Source organism: Rhipicephalus microplus, chromosome 3, assembly GCF_043290135.1.
Source record: "Rhipicephalus microplus isolate Deutch F79 chromosome 3, USDA_Rmic, whole genome shotgun sequence".
Taxonomy (NCBI): Eukaryota; Metazoa; Arthropoda; class Arachnida; order Ixodida; family Ixodidae; genus Rhipicephalus; species Rhipicephalus microplus.
In genome coordinates this window covers 52,517,064-52,534,480 of record NC_134702.1, presented here as the reverse complement: position 1 = coordinate 52,534,480, position 17,417 = coordinate 52,517,064, and the positions used below count along the sequence as shown (strand labels likewise).

General features: G+C 48.6%; 1 protein-coding gene across 3 annotated transcripts in view; it reads right to left on the bottom strand.

The window, feature by feature from the left end:
* The window catches only part of LOC119161423 (uncharacterized), a 247,530-nt gene that overhangs the window by 28,626 nt on the left and 201,487 nt on the right, over positions 1-17,417 (bottom strand). For all 3 annotated transcript variants that reach the window (XM_075889565.1, XM_075889566.1, XM_075889567.1), the window contains 2 exons: positions 2,535-2,726; positions 407-1,468 (listed from right to left, as the gene is read on the bottom strand). In XM_075889565.1, the coding sequence (XP_075745680.1) occupies positions 407-1,468; positions 2,535-2,726 (1,254 nt within the window). The remainder of the gene's footprint in view (positions 1-406; positions 1,469-2,534; positions 2,727-17,417) is intronic.

Genomic DNA, 17,417 nt, shown 5'->3' with positions numbered 1-17,417 from the left:
GCGGTCAACTTGGTTATTTTCAGCTGCTGCATTGTCAATATGTCAGTCGTCTGTAAAAACGAATCGCTTGTTTACACGCTCCATTTGTTTCGTGTTTTGCCTTGTTTATCATTTATAACTCCGGCATAAACTATTGGAACCGCTTCGTAGAACGTGAACCGGACACCTTGGGACTCTAGTGGAACATATATAGTTCACTGGTCGTAATAACCGTGTCGAGAAATCGAGTAAGCAGTTTCGCACTTCTACCAGTCGCTTGTGCTGCTTACGTGTATACAGTTTTTGCGGAGGGAAGAAAGTCTAAAGGAAGTAAAAAAACACACACACACATGAGGCTTGTGCGATCGGCCATGTTTCAAGCGTATTTGCGATGCTGCCCGTTTGGTTTCAAGTTTATACGACTTACCTCCGGAGACGGTGTTGAGATCCTGCAAATCAAAACTGTGATGCAACTCGAACGGCAATGGCGTAGACGACACGAACATGATGCTGTCCCTGCCACCTCCTTTCAAGGCGTCCTCAACGCTGTTCACGGGCTCGTCGGCGGTCAGAGGTTTCCGTACGGGTGCCTCGACCTCGTTGGGCGACGCCGTTCGGGCGACGTACCCGGCGTCTGCCAAGGCTTCGTTGCTGTCAAAAGGCAGTGCTGTCGTGGAAGCGACCTTAGTGCTACCCCCAGTGGTCGTTGTGGTTGTGGTAGCGGCTACGACTACTTTCGGTACACCTTCAATGACCTCGGGCCTCTTGTTTGAGTCGGAGTCCTGCCCGAAAGGCTTTGCAGGTGTCCTCGCCTCTAGATCAGCAGCGGCCGCAGTGGTGGAAGGTGTCCTGGTAGTTAGACTGGTTGTGTCTTTGTGTACGGGTCTTTGCACTGTGTTCTGTTTGCTGGCAGGTGACTCTGACGGCACCTCGACATTGTCGCCGTGGCCACTTCCCGAGGGGTCGACCAACCTCGTCGTCGTCTTCACTGGAAGTGACGTAGTCGCCGTTGGAGTAATTCCGGTGGCCGTCACGGCGACATCTTTGGGAGTGCTCGAGGTGCCGGCCGATTGATGCTTCTGTGCGGCTGTGGTCGGGGTGAATGTTGTGACCGGGCGCCGAGCGGTCGTGGCCTCGGACGAAGTCTGGGTTGCCGCTTTGGTCGTGGTCGTCGTCGTCGAAGACAACTCGGTTGCGGTGACCGTGACATCGTCCTCCGCGGTCGTACTCTGCTCGGTCTGCTCTACAATGACGCTGGGTGTCCTTGCTGACAGTTCGACTTCATCGATGCCGCTGTCGTACGGCCGTTTGAAAGGCTTTGGAGCGAAGCTGTACCGACGAGTAGAGATTGTGAAGGGCCTCCTTGTTGTAGTGGTGGTAGTCGTGGTTGTGGTAGTGTCGGTGTCGTAGTCTATGGTTGCCGGGTAATCATAGTAGTCGTCGTCGGTCGGAGGTGGCGGAGTTGTCGTGGTTTCGGACTTCTTATCCCCTGTGAGAAGAAACAGCAACCCCATGTTATACGCTTGGCACTTTCTTTCGTTTCTACGTGTTTTGCGTGATCCCACATTTCAGAGTGCTCTAAAACACGCGGTACATGGAGCAAATCGTGGAAGCGTTGCTATGGAGCGTCAAGAAGTTGCTCGTGAGCGGGAGATTTTTTCGCGCATTTGTTCATGGGCGAGTGTGCTGCCGACGCCGCCATTGCGTTGGCGGCTCATCCGTAAGGAACTATCCTATCCTGAATGGTTGAATTAGGGCTTTACTCGCATGTATCTTTTTCTTTTGTTTTTAAAGTTCTTTTATTTTTTTCAAAAAATGCTACATCGCTACATATACGGTAACAAAATATAGAACATAATTTGACGTAAGGTATCATGAACGTATCCAAAACCATGCACTTGTGTGTAACACAACGTGGTTATACAGAATTTCTTAACATAACTGATATCAGGAATGTATACCTAAAATCAGAAATGTGAAAAAAAAAAGAAATATGAAGGAAAGCTCTATTGATGTTATTGAAGTGAATTCTATTCATCTGTAAGAATCCCACAGACTCTTTAAACAAAAGTGACCATACCCTGGGCACAACAATACCTCAGACCATGTGATTCATTTGCTCCTATGTAACGCCTAGTACGCGATGTGACGGCGGCACTCTTGCTGCGGACTTCCGCAGGTCTGCATTTAAGCACTCTTTCACGCTGCCGCATAACAGGCCCTGGCTCGTGGACCGTTCTATTGTCTACTGCTAGACTTCCTAGACGATATTATTTGTATGTGTATTTATGACACCGCATGGAACTGAGCCTAAGGGCCAGCTGGCTTTCAAAGTACTGAAAAAATTGTCCTGACATTGCATGGAAATGCAAGACAGGATACTTTGTAAGTAATTATCAAAGTGACATCGGAGGTGCCCGTGTTGTGTGGCCGCTCTTTTCTAAGGCTGCTTTTAAAAAAGCTAGTTTCATAGACTAGTAGGGAGGTGGATCAACTTTTCACCGATCGTAGTCACCCTCTCGTGAGAATGATGCATTTTTATGGACTAGGCTTACCGCTGCAGAAGACACTGGGGCAGCACTGTCCGGCCTCCCTAGCCGTGAAGCAACCGGGCGCCGGAGTGCCAATGGTTGGGCACACGCGCAGGTAGCAGACCAAAACGCCCTTCTGGCAGGTGCAGTTCAAACAGGGCTCCGGAGTTTCCACCGACTCGCCATGTTCGTACCGCTCTGACTTGTAGAAGCAGCCTGCGCATGAAGAAGAAACCACCGGCAGTTTTATTCATCACCACCATCAGCATCATCATCAGCAGCAGCCTGACTGCGCCAATTGTGGGAGCTTTCGCCAATCAACCCGGCTCTGCGCTTACAGCGGCCATCTCTTGCCCGTAAACGTCTTAACCTCTTCTGCCCACCTGACTTTCTGCCTTCCCTATAGCGCACTTGCCTTCTCTTGGAATCCAGTCTGCTACTCTTCATGACTAGCGGATATCTTGCTTGCGTGCTCTGCCCACGCCCATTTATTCTTGATGTCGACTCAGAGCTCACGTACTTTGCATATTTAGCTGACGTACATAGCCCAGTATATGTTAAGGAAGATGAATATTCAAAACCTATTTTTCGGAAAGGACCTGTGTGTCCTGTACATATCATTTTTTGTGACCATAGTGGCTTGTCTGAGAGCTTCTAGGTTTTCGTACGTGATATATTGGAATTATAAACTATGAACGTATGACATGATGAAATTGGGGCTCTTAATGGGGTTTGCGGGGTTTAGAAAAAGCGATGTGCTTGCAGGCCCGTGCCTAACCTTTTAAAAGTTTCCGTTGATTGGTACGTCCGGGCACTAATGATTGTGGTGAGAATACCCACACGCCATGTTTACTCTGTAGGTTTGTATGACGGACGTACTTCAAGAGGAGTTGACGAACGTTTGTAAGATGAATCGATGAACGTTACATGCTCAGTATCAGTGTGCTGCTGGTAAAATACACGTCTTCATTTCGCGCATCTAGCACCTTCTCCCTTCCAGGCAGTGCTGTTGGCAAGTGAAGAGGAATTTAATGTGAGGGGTTGTGCGGGCACATACAAAAAGGACATCTGTAAGCGCTTTTTGCCCGAAATACATTTCTAACGACACGCAACGCTTTACAGCGCGTTAACTTTTTACAGCGAAAGCTGGTATGGGATCATGTTGTGTGCGTCGTAGTTGTCCCCCGCCGCCGGGGTCCGTAGCCACTATCTCGTACAATAAGAAAACAAAAACAAAACAAAGTAAATAAAAAAAACGTCAGGCCTGTACGGTAGGCGCAGCACAGTCACAGCGAAAGCTAGAAGTGTTTCAGAGCCTTTTCAAAACACTCATTGGGTAACTACTGCAAGCAGACTTGCTTAGTACCCACTAGGGTATTAATAATGAACTCTTGGGTAGTAGGCCGGCATTCGCTATGCTATTTTGCGTCATTCTTCTGAGAAGCGTGGTATCCGCTAAACACTTGCTAGGAAATTTGTGCCAATTGTCTATGCAGTGGCTGACGACGATGAGTAATTATGGCTGAAGTGGGTATGCGCCACAGTTAATAGTGAAACAAGAACAAGCTTTTGTAATGAGTTGGGGCATTGGACGGCCCACTCGTTACGCTAATCGCTTTATGCGACGACTGGTTGTTATTTCGCTGTTGTAAAACGCTTTATAAGTCGCATTAACATGATTGCTTTCCCGACATCAAGCCTGCCTAAGGCAAGGTTGACAGCAAGTGACGAGCACCCGAGTAGAGAGAGAGAGATAAAGATGCAAGGAAAGGCAGGGAGGTTAACCAGACGCACATCCGGTTTGCTACCCTGCACTGGGGAAGGGATAAAGGGGAGAAAAGAGCTTGCAGAAAGATGAGAAGGTACACACAATCACGAGCACACTCGGGGAGCACACACAGTCTACAGGCGGTTGCTCAGGTTTGTTGACTTTAAGTAAAGTAGGAGTGCTTTAGTCGCTTTCTGCGCAACTGAGGCAGATGCCCAAGGTCCTAGTATCTTCTGCACACAAAATGGTCCGGGGTCAAGTCGATTCAAAACCATCCGGAGCTGGCATCGCTGTGTGTCGTAGCAAGCGCAGCTGCACAGGACGTGTTCGATGGTCTCTTGAGCTCCCGAGTAGCTCAGTGGTAAAATACTGGGCTGGCACCCAGTAGACCCGGATTCGAGCCCCATTGTGCCATTGGTGCTAGGTCATGACTGCCTAAGGCAAGTTTGACAACAAGCTACACGCACCGGCGGAACCCAGTGGTAGCATATTAAGCTGGCACCCAGCGGACCCGGGTTCAAGCCCCAGTGTGTCATTGGTGCAGGTTTTTTTTTTTTAATTTCGCGCTATGTGGTTACGGACACCGGCAGCGGCGGTGGCGGACAACACGCAACTGTGCGTGACCCGAGTTGTGATCTCATAACAGCTTCCGCTGCAAAAAAAAAAAAAAAAACATCGAGGACACACTGAGATTCGTACTCTGCCCCCTGCGTGCTAGCCCAGTATTTCTACCACAGAACTACGCCGGTGCTTCCGTGAGGGAGGCTTCCGCGAGGGAGCCGAAACTTCTTTTTTTGTGTTCTTTTCTTTTTGAACTTTTACTTTGGTCGGCGCAGTGCCTCCAGGTTTTTTTTTTTTTAGCTTCAACCATCTAAGCGGTCATGTACGTTGTTCTGTCATCACTTGCAGAAAGAATATTGCAATAAAAAAAAAGGCCACAGTTTCGCCAGAAGGGCGATGCAATGAAATCGATAGCAACATAATCGATTGTTTTACGAAGCAGGGCTAGCATTTTTAGGAGCAATAATAGTTGTAGCAAAGATTCGCTGGCTAAGTAACCAAATTTCTTGCGGCACGACCACAGTAGATGACCGCGATAAGGCTCGTGCGTAGTGACAGCGTTGATATGCAAAGTGAGGCTGGCAGTCAACTTATTTAGATTCGATCTCACGCACGTCTACAAAACGCTGGTGTAAGAGAACACGGCCGCTCCAGGTACACGTTCGGCACCGTTTCGGGTTGAGAGCGCAGCCCGTAGACGCTCCCGCCTGCTGTGGGGGCACAAGCCGCGCGCGCGCTTATTGTTGCCGCCATTCATAAGCGCCCCCTCCCCCTTCTTCGCTCACATACGAGAGATAAGCGCGCGCGCAGATGACCCCGGCCAGAAAGGCGATGTTCGCTGCGCAGATATATATCGATGGCAAAAACCGCTTGAGACTGTCCTTATAATTGCTACCGCAATAAAAGTGAAAATAGAGAAATATGAACATTTAAACATGCTAGAATGTAACTGAAAACAATGAAAACAGAGCGCAAGTGTTAACTTTCGTCAAGTTGTCGTGTTTGTCATTTCTTCTGTAGACCTTGTTTACTGTCACGTTACGATGCCGCGAGACATTCCAACTGCCTCCTTCCGTAGCATCAATAAAGGCTGGAGTCCTTCACGTCTTCGCCCACTTCCAGTTCTTCATTTTGTCATAGTTTCCGTCTCTAATGAAGAGTTCGAAGACGAACTTTCACGCCTTCAATAAAACAGAAAGCAAAAACAAGAGCAGTTCCCAGCGTTGTGCCGGATCGCTTGACTTCCTGCAAAGAAATGAGAGAGGTGGAGAGGAAGGGAGCAAGTAATGAAGCGTGGTCGAAGGCAAACTGACGAGGACAGAATTGATTAAACCATTACGGTCCGCTGGAGCAGCGCCAGAACGTCGATGCCTTGGCAGAGGCCGGGTGGGGGGGGGGGGGGGGGAGGCGGAGTTCACGGGGCGTTGAAATATCTGCCATCGTCCATTTTACGGGACGGTGCGCGAACCGGCGTCGGACTAAATTTGTCAGTGTCTGTGGATTAATGCTGCGCTTCGGTACGTGACGAGTCGTTTAGGTTTGTTTATTTTTTTTCCCTCTTCCGTTGTTTGATTCTTTCCGGAGTACTCCCGAAGAGCAAACTTTCTCGCGTCGTTGGTTCTCTCTATGTCTCGACTGAGAGGTGAGCAATTAACGTCAGGTGTTCTGCACTATGTAGCCGTTCGATTTTTCATCCCATTTAGGGTCGTTTCGGCGTGGCAGCTGCGTACACTTATATGACCGGCGAAACGAGAACGGCGGTATTTCTTTTTCTCAGCACCTTATCGCCAAGTGCACGTGCAAATCAGACAACAGTTTCTTCAGTACTTTCTCTTTCGAAGAACGGTAGCGATCAGTCGTGGCTTCTTGGGATACAGTTTACGAATAAGCTCGAAGCTGTTGGTGCGTTTTTTAGGTACTATGAATTACTGTTTTTGTTTAATCATGTCCAGTAGCGATTTATTATTGAAGGCGTGACCACGAAAATTTATCATAGTCAATAAAGAGCCATTTCTTATTTGTCGAAAGAAACGTATCGATGTCTAAAAAAAAAAAACTTGTCCGAAAGACGTGGTAAAGAGTTGTGTGTCTTGCTGGAGGTCGCTACACCTTTCTATCGACGGTCGCGTACAGTGAAGGTGCCAGCTTATTTGTTATTGATTTAACTCCAATGTTGCGTCAAGGGATTTATCAACAGAGCTGCGAAACAGAAAACCATTGCTCCTTCATGGCGAACGCTAGCGCCGGTGCTCAGCTGCGTCATCGTAATGTACAAGGTATAATGTGTTGCAGATTTGTTTTTCTGCAACAGCAGGGGACGCTAGTCTTATCACAAATGTGTTTATCCTTCTAAATTACTTTTTGAAGATATGCGTCTACTTATTGCTGGATATAATAGTGGCACCAGTGCTTATATAGTCGCGCACTAAAAGTCGTTGCCGATTATGCAGAATGCTTGTAGTCCTCCGCGATGAAGCGGTGGTTATGGTACTCGGCTACTGACCTGAAGTCGCAGGTTTGATCCCGGACGCGGCAGTCGCATATTGCTGGAGGTGAAATGCTGAAGGCGCGTGTTCTCCATTACGGCCTCTCTCATTATAATCTCGTGTTACTGGGATGTAAAACCACAGATAATATTGATTGATATGTGGGGTTTAACGTCCCAACGGGGTTTAACATCGCACGGTACATTCAATGTAAGGTTTAACATCGCATGGTATTTGGGCCTCTACCATTTTGGCACCTTCGAAATGTGACCGCTGGGGCCAGGATCGAATGCGCGAACTTCGCGTGAGCTGCCGAGCACTATAGGCCTTTTCAAAGACGCCTCCCTGAGCGCCACCATAGTCCTCTTTGGTCTGCGCCAATTGGCGCTTGACCTTTCTAAGATGCACTGACAAGGCTGCGCCCTTAGCCTTTGTACTCCCGCGCGCAGCCCATCATGGCGGTGTTTTTTTTTTTCCTTCTGTGAAAAGGTGTATAACCGTTATACCACCGCGGCAGACTTGAGAAAAAAAAACATGTTTCGGTTTCACATGGTTGCTTTCACCAAGTCCCATGCTCACTTCGTAGACGACGCTGCCCTCGCGTGTACGAGCACTGCGGGAAAGACTGTTTCAACGCTCACAATGAATCCCCGTTCTTGATATCCTGCTGATTAACCAATCAAGGCGAAAATTCAGTGGCAGATGGAGGTATGAAGCGATTGTAAATAATCGATGAGACGACGTTCTATAGTTGAAACGTGGGCTCCAGAACCACAGCAATCGCGCTTGGGGATCTCGGACTTTCAATATGTGGTAGCGTCCCGCCATATATTGAAAAGGATGCTTCGCAAATACCACTCGTGGCCTTTGCAACACAACAACACATTATAAAGCAAACGAACATATTTATAATATTTTAAAAAATTACCGACGTGGGAAATCCGCACTTAAGTAGCGCAAAGCTTGTCGCAGCGAAGCTGGTTTGTCCTCAGCTCGTCGTGCGGCAGCACGGGCATCACAACGCCGGCGGCGAAATGATCCAGCTTGCTTGGCCAAAGAATCGGCCGCCAAGAGACCGCGACGGGCGCTTCCAAAACACGCGCAAAGCTTGCTATTCTGCTGAATGTGTGGAAGTCGCTATCCCTGATCCATTCTGTAAGGAACTGTCGAGGTTGCCGTGGCGACGGCTGCTCCTTGGCGCGGCGGTGACTTGGATTTTTTTAGCACAGGTGGCACGTAGCTGTAGTGGTCGCCATACCTATACGGCGTGTCAGTGGTTTTATGGTGAAACAAGCGCTGAAAAGTACAAATATTCACAAAGGACACAAGACAAACACAAGAGTGTTTGTACTTTTTGGCGCTTGTTTCATGATGAACTTATATACCGACATGCCCAGCTGGCAGTCACCATATAAGGGGTTTTATGTTAACGGACATTCTATGTTAGTTGAAACCTCTTCATATATAGACACTCATATTCAAAGTAAAGGGCTATTTAATTGCCAAAAATGCGATGGAAAGCAAGTGTTTGCGAAATGCGTGACCGCCTCCATCGTGGACATTGCGGGCGCTATGCCTGCCCGTTGCTAGACATGTGTTCCAATTCCGCTAACACTTCCAACATTAAGAGTTTCACTGTTGAAAGACTTACCCTCGTATTCTAGAACGTCCTTCCACTCAACACTTCACCTTCACTTGAGAAGGCCGATGGGAGCCCCGTCTCTAGGCAGGGAAAGTCACTCCGTATCAGCGATAATCTACTGCATGCGATTCTTGAGTAGCGCAGCGTCATTTTCAGCCGAGCTGCGGCGCAGCGCTCAACTCTGTCAAGTGAAGAATGAAAGTCGAGTCGAGGGGCGTTGGTGAATACGGGGGTGAGGGTTTTAGGACTTTTGAGCTTCGCCTTCAAGAGTAGAACACGACCGCGTAATCGGGCCCCATTCACATCGTCTTCTCAATCGTTAACCTGGTCTCGCTTTTCGGTTGGCACCTAAATCGTGGCGCAAAAAAAAAAAAAAAAACAGCGACTTAGCACTTGTAGATTGGCCCTTTCGAATAATCCTATAGCATGTCGACGGCGATTGTAACTGTGAAGTTTGCGAGTCAGCGAGGTAATCCAATACGCGTCCGTAAGGCAACACGGGCGTCCGCTCAGCTGCACGTTTTCTTGATGTAGTTGTTGACGTCTATGTGCTACGTGAGTGATGGGCCGTTAAACCAAGCACTCGTTGCGCAATTCACATGTTTTGGCGCCTGATGGGATTCTACGCTTCTTTCAGGCAAGACGACGCGTGATGACACACCCCGCAATAACTTTTGTAGCGTTTCTTTTTTTCTTTTCAGACAATTTCGAGCACTGGTGCGTCTTTGTGGTCGAACACCACGCTTGGCACGCTGTAGTACTAGGTTTGATTACCACTCGAACCAAAGGTTAGTATAATTTCCATATTAAGATTATTATTCTTTATTTGCATATATGTCAAATTTTTGCTCTCGGCGGACAACGCTGATTTTTCTCTCATAGCCAACGACGCCGATAACCGTGCCGGATTTCCTGCGATGCAAGCTTTTTTTGACGCTATCGCGTTGAAGAACTTTGTTATAGCGAACTTAATGAGAACAAAGCAGCCTGTCATATGCAATACACGACTTGCTTTCATTATCATAATCTGTTCATACCAATGTCACAAGTTATATATATATATATATATATATATATATATATATATATATATATATATATATATATATATATATATATATATATATATGTGTGTGTGTGTGTGTGTGTGTGTGTGTGTGTGTGTGTGTGTGTGTGTGTGTGTGTACATAGCCTCCTTTATTTTCTGTGCCTGCGCTTTGCCGCCGGGATCAAAGGGAGCCGACCGTCAGGCTGAGTTCCCGCAATCACCACCAGGCGGCGCTGCCTTCCCAAAACCGGCAGAGCCTGTTCACTGACTCCGGTCTATGGTGTGTAAAAAGAGGCAGACGTCAGATGTCATCCATTTATTATAAAGCACGCGCACCTCTTCTTCATCGGCTTCTCCTACCATCGCCTTGTTAATACGTCACATACATACATTGCGTGCTTGTCCGCGCTTCAGAACTTGGGCGCTGCTGCGAGCGGGACATGGACACTTAATTCTTAAGAGAAATTTCCTCGCTTCTTTCTTTTCGCGCCAGTTATTGTTCGCACGCAGTTGTGTTCAGTAGAGGAATAGATCGCGATAGCCCTTCCTCTGGGTCTTTGTAAAAGCGCTACTGCAACGGTCTTGTCTTCTCTCACCACGTCATCCACAGATGACAGTTATTTTTCATGTGCTACAGGAGGCAACGGAGCAAAATCTGCTGTCTACAAATGGCCGCCGAGGTCTGCAGGGAAAACAAAGAAAAAAAAGGGGGGGGGGGCGTGCACTAAGGAGTTGCTGAAGTAAATAAAAAAGTACAGCTTGCGCTACTAACAATTGTGCTGCTCGGGGCCTTGAGATAAGATGGTGGCGTACGAAAGGAACATGGTGGTTTTCATTGTTGATTCGGTCCTGGATGATTCCCGCCGTGTAGATGTCAACTCGGGCGGATTCCCGCGGGAGATATCGCCAAGAACGAGACGGAGCGCGAAACGTATCGGAAGCAACGACGAAGTTCTAAATGAGGTACGGAAGTATGTTTTCTGAACACATTGGTAGAATTATACCGCGTATGCAGTTTTTTTTTGTCTGGCGAAGCTCTGTCTTGATAGCCCCCTTTTGAGCCGATCTAACCGCTGATAACTTTGTTTTTTTTTTTTTAGAAGTTGTGTTGTCAGCAGATTAATCCACACATATGAGCTGCCGTGGTCGCTGTCCAAACCTTTGTCGTTTCTTCTTTTGTTTACCGCCCTCCTTTCTCTTCCGTAAATATGACGTGAAAGTTGTATGAAACCAGCAAAGTGCCAGGAAAGCTTTTTAATGAAGCATTACTAATAAACGGACGAGCGAACAAACATTTGACTGAATAATGTTCTTCGTTGTGTATGCCCCAATTTTGCAACACACACTTTTGAACAGCTGAATCAAATGGATCGAACAGTTTTCCAAAACAAAAACAACTTCTGGCAGAAAAGACTAAAAACTATATTGAGACAATTTGAAACCATAATGAGAGTCTTAATCGCTCAAATGAATCAAGGAATGTGGCATAGCGCAGGACCTTTTTCGCATGAGGAGCAAGCAAGAACCTCGATATCACGTCGGGAACATGGCGTGTAATCTTTTTTTTTTTTTTCGTGTGGAGATGAACCCAACGTTCCATTTTTTTCCCCAGTTGATGGCCCTTTTCCCCAGTTGATGGCCACTCCCTCTTGTTAAATCTTTGTGAGGGAGGGCGGGTGTTCTGGCAAGATGGCCTGCCACTGTGCCATAGAACTCTTGCAACCTCGGAAGTGAGCCTGTTGGTTATCGCGAATGCACGGGCTGTCAATGCCGAATGATATCGAGGGCCAAGAAGAGTTCCGAGTCCGACGAACTCGTGTCCGTGATCTTGCTCCGACTGTCAAATCGGCATTGTGACCTTTTTTTTGTGCGTGACTTCTTCCGCCTTCAAGGGGCCCCACGAGAGCGCGGTTGGATCGACAGCGCGTGCATGCATGCAAAGTTAGGTGGGCGAAGTGATTGTGGAGTGGCCTTCACCATAGCATTATTCAACGACTCAAGAAGGACAAGAAAAAAAAAAGCATGGAAGGAAGGGAGATATGAACTGACTCTTGCAATGACCTAATGGCTTGCTGTGAAAGTCCGTGAAAGGAAAAAAAACGAAATTAGCAACAACAAAAAAGAAGTTAATACAGGAACGCTCCGACTCCCATCATCCTACCCGTTTCACCTTTACCCTTTCCTCTCAGACATCCTTTTGCTCCCACAACGACGCTTGGGGCGCTTCCGGCGCAGCCCTTACCGCAACGAGCTTCAGTTCTATACACGCGAAGGAAAAAAAAAAGTAAGTAATGATGAATAATTAAGGGAGCGCGCCTCCGAGCGAAAGACAGCTGGACGCGCTGGGACACATTAGCAAAGATTTACGGTAAACAGGGTCGCAACTTTCACCACTTCGGACCGCCGCAGGCGGCCCAAAGTGGCGACGCTCTTGGAGCGTTTGGGGAAATGGTTCGGCAAGAGTCAGCGAGGAGTGGTTCCTCGTTTCCGCCAAGGCGAGGGAACAACGCCCGCGAACTCGGAGCCTTCTTATAACGCGCCGCTTCTATTTCATCCAGTTGCGCACACACATAGGCACGCTCAGCAGTGGCTTCGGTAGCGGCTCTGGCTGCAACGCAGCCGTGTTGCTAGACGAGCCGGCGGCGCTACGCTCGTAATGCGTAGTGTCTCGCCTTCGTCCTCCGCATGTGCTCGTGTCGCCGCATTGCGAGGAAGCTATCTGTTTATCTCTGTCCGCTAGTCTGTTCGTGATTGCACACGTGGCTGCACTATGAAAAGTGATGTTTGCGTCTCCCGAGATAGCAGCGTCAATACAGAGTGGCAGGCCGCGCTTCGAGCAGCGCGTGCACGGATGGCTTCTGGAATCAAATTAGGGAGGCCGAGGAAAGACTCCTTTCCTTGAAAAGGGTATGCCGTTTACTCAACCTTCTCTCTCCTATCCCACTTCCTCACTCTCTCCCAACAGAGGCAGCGGCGTAAAGCAATCGGTCGCTCCCGCAATGAAGTCTTTCATCTTGCCCCCCGACGAAGACGAAGAGGGAGTTAAGGTTGGGCGCGAAAGCAAGTCTCCCTTCAACGCGATAACGCGATGAAATAGCGTAGCCGATGCGATGGCCGCAGATGAGTTGCGAGATAACAGCACTGCGTTAGTGAGGAGTGGCAGTACGTCGTTCTCGACTGCTTACGAAGATAGATGTAGTCGAGTGATCAGTTTGAAGCACCAGCTAATCGACTTCTTTCCGACTACACTGGCTGTGGCTTTATGCTCTACGCAAATTACTAAGTACGAATGCTTATTAGCTCGGAACGCTGAACAAATTCACGTTTAAAATTGAGAACCAAATAGAAAAGTGGTGTAAAATAGAGCTTGTTGTTGGTACTAGAGAAAGTAAAGTGTACAGCCTTTCACTCCCGACCGTGCACGTCTGTAACTCTTGCATGACGGAGTAATTATTTCATAACTCTTTCATGGTTTAGCTGATTTAATTCAGCTGTCATATTCACTCACACACATCAGCCACTGGTCAGAAATGCGAATGTTGTCCAGAAACAACTTAATTAGCGCTAGCTGGTTCACAAAGAGCTGTTCCTTTGCTCTAAATGTTGTCTAATGTCGGCTAAACAATTGTAACGTTCACCACTCCTGCCTAAATATCGGAAAATGTTGTACGGTGACGACGAATAGCTGCAAATGTTGTCCAAGTAATCAAAAATGTTTGCTCCTGTTCGCTGCACTGAACGGTCAAATTGCCTTCATTCAAACTCGGTACAATAGTATAGACTACAAGACGTCTACTCTCTCTTTTACAATCGCGCAGTGTACGCTCAGGTTTTGAATACCAGGCCAGATGAAACCGCCGGACGTCCATTCCGTGGCGTACCGGGTCACCGCGACCCATCCCGCGTGGGGCGCCACATTCTCTCTCGGACGTGATTCTACCCAAACGAGTGGCTCATATTTCACCGGCCGTCCTTCCCGTCTCCTCCCAACCACCAACCCTCTTCCTCGGCCCTGTTCCTTCCTGCACCGAGGACGAAAGCGAATCTTGGCGCACGTGCGCCTTGCACCCGAAAGACAAGCGACGCTGGCTCGCAGAAACGAGCCTTCAGCGCGACCGAGAGGAAGAAGACGGGGCCGCGCGCGGGCTCCGAAAAAGGGCAGGCTACTTCGCAACGCAAAGAAGCAACGAGGAGAAGAGCGCCGACAAGACAAACTGTCCCTTTCTATGAGTACGCGCTCGCTTCTGATTTTTCTCGTTGGTTTCGTAATGCTTTGTCATCTCATCTTCAGTTTCTTTTATCTCGCCTCCTTCTTTAACCTCCTCTTCTTCTTCCGCCCAAGCCCTCGGGCCAGCAAATGATCGCGTGGTGGTTCGGTCCGGATGTTGCCTAGATGGCCTCGCGATGTGCTCGCTCACTCGTTTTCTTCGCCACCCCTTTCTGTCTCTCTAACATCACTTTGTATTGGTTCGCTACTTATAACTTGCGTGTTTCTTTGCGTGTGCGCTGCTGCGGCATCAATACGGCGTTCCATTGTTACTGTATTTATTCCTAGTACAACAAAAATGCCTGTAGAGGTCTAAAAATCTCTCCCACCTTCCCACTCCTTCGTTCGTGTCGGCGTATCCATTTATAGCATGGGTTCACGCCGTTTTTCCCCTTGTGTGCGCGAAAAGCCCATATGCGCGTGCTTTGTGTAAGTGGGTGTACATATACGGACACATACGAGCGCCAGACGGGAAGACACGTAGGCGTCCTGCTGTCTCGCGGCGGTATTTTTCTTGCTCCGTTAGCAAGTGTTTTTGTCTCTCTCACTGCGTCCGTCTCGTTTTGTCTTTCAGCTGAGCGCGCCACTATCTCCTCGTCGTGTCATCTCGTCGGTCTTATGCAGGTCGTCAACGCAAAGTAGAGGCACGTGTTCGAGGGTTTCGTCACGAAAAGTGGCGCTGAAGCAGAAATTGTGAGTCATGTAAACGGAGAAGAGAAGGCGGGAAAAAGAAACGTCAAGATTTCTGGAAGGCGTCACAAAAGAAGAATGTCGTGACCTTATACACGTATCAGTAGAGATGCGTCTGTAGTAGTCTGATACAGCTTTACAAGCCCTGGATTTGCTCCTGAAAAGCGCTCCCGAATGGGCTCGTGCTCTAGACTGATGCCACAAGCTGGATGGCCGCAGACCCTGCCTTCGGAGGTTGTTGTCAAGTACGTACAGAAACGGGAGACTATTAAGAGCAACGGAGCCTATCCGCAGCCGTTCATTGGTCGTTTCTGCGCGGCCCCTCCGCACTTCTTAGCTTGTATCAGACTAAACTATACGCATAATCGCGTACAACCTATGAAGAAACAAAGCAGTTAGTTGTTCCGGGTACGAATACAATCGATGAGCGAAGCTCCTTTAGAAATGGGACACAAAAGACAGTGCGCCTGACCACACTGCTGGCTTTCATGAAGGCGGTAGGGAGGGGCAACGTTTTTAAGTGTGAATACACTTTATAAGCGACCCCAAACCATCCACCGCCGTCGGCGGCGTCCGCAGTCTTCTCTCTATCTTTAAAAGAAAGAGGACTTGGCGGGCCGCAGCGCGACGCTCTACCGAATAAGCCACGGACGCGACGCCGATATCGGTGTCAGTAACGCGCCTTATACCCCCTCCCCCTTCGCTCACTCCTCCGCTCTCCTCGGTCGCTGCAGCTGCGCGCGCACCTCTCTCTCTCGCGCGCCCGCCTTCTCTCTCAGTCTCCCATCGAGAGCGGGTCGTGAGGGGGAGTAAAGTTAAAATGCGTTGGCATTCGCCAGTGAGTTAACGTTAACTCCCCCGTGTGATCAAATTGCGATTCCCAGGAACCATTACACCATAAAGGCACCATAGTGTGATTAATAAATATAATAGTGCGAATTAATAAATACCCCTCATAGCATCACCCCGTGTATTCGCACTTAACCATGTTCACCCTCGGGGAAATGCTTGGGAGTTTTTAGAACCAGTGCAGTTTCGCAGCTCCGCTCGCGAGCCGGCATACGCAGCTGACGCGTATACTTACGGTGCTGCTGTTACATTTAGCTTCACTTCCTGTGTTCCGCGGGATCGAATATGGCAACGCACCGGTGCTCTCAATGACGCGTTGCCGAAGCCAATCGCGGAGGCGTGCGCCTGCTGCAGCGAGCTGAGACGCGCGTATAGAGTAGCCGCTTGCGAAGCGTTGCGCGTTTCTCCGTGGTCGTGGTTGTTTTTTTTTCCGTTTAGAAATCTACCTGGTTCTAGAAACGTTAAAGTTGTGATCGGTGATGTGACGGGGAGCTTCGACGGCGGCGATAACGGGGTGCGTTCGCTCCTAAGGAAGTAAGCTTCGCCTACAAAACCACAGCGCTTGCCCTTTAACTCTGAAAAAAGAAAAAGTCAATGTAGCTCGTTTTCGTTCACACTCGTATGCAAGTACGACGTGCATTAAGAGTTGAAAGTTTGCCATTACTATCTAAAATGCTGGGTTTAGCTTGGCAACGATGTCAGAATCCTTAATAAAATTTACCCGTTCGAGTTCCCGAGCTAAAACCTGCGACAAAGGTTTGTGCCTGAATGAACAAGTCAAGTGCGGGCTGACTGATATTTCGGAAGAGTAACTTTTTTTTTTGCTTCGTGGTAATGTTAGCGACGGTGATTATTAGGTGCTGGGGCAGCATATTGCTCTTGCCCACCGAACTTGTTCAATATTTGGCGACGTGGTCTCATCAAGTATAAGGCACGGGACGGCTTTCAGCTCTCCCACGGTAGAGTACGGAGTGCTCTAAATTCTTAGCCACTTTTATAAAGACATAAACGTGTTTTATTCGGTTCGGCCTTTCTAAGTAATGGGGACAGCTGCTTACAGCTCTCCCATAGTGCAATGCGGAGTTCTGCGAATCGCCTACTGTTTGTTTCTAAACACACGCATGCCACATTGTTACCCGTTCATTCTTTGTCCTTGGCACATCTACCGTTCACGATACAAGAACTTGATGCCGCACTCGCCCTAATTCGTCGCCGTCACCTGGCTCAAATGACGTATATCGGGGCATACACTTTGCAAGAGTTGACTCTCAAGCGAGCTAGTGTTTGGACATGAAAACCGTCGTGAGAACGGCGCACAACAGATAGGCAGGGGCAACTCGGGCGTCTTCTCTTCGTTGCCGTTTTACAGCGAAAGCTGCTATGAGATCACAACTCGGGTCACGTACAGTTGCGTGTTGTCCGCCACCGCCGCTGCCGGTGTCCGTAACCACATAGCGCGAAATTAAAAAAAAAAACCTGCACCAATGACACACTGGGGCTTGAACCCGGGTCCACTGGGTGCCAGCTTAATATTCTACCACTGGGTTACGCCGGTGCTTGTAGCTTGTTGTCAAACTTTCCTTAGGCAGTCATGAC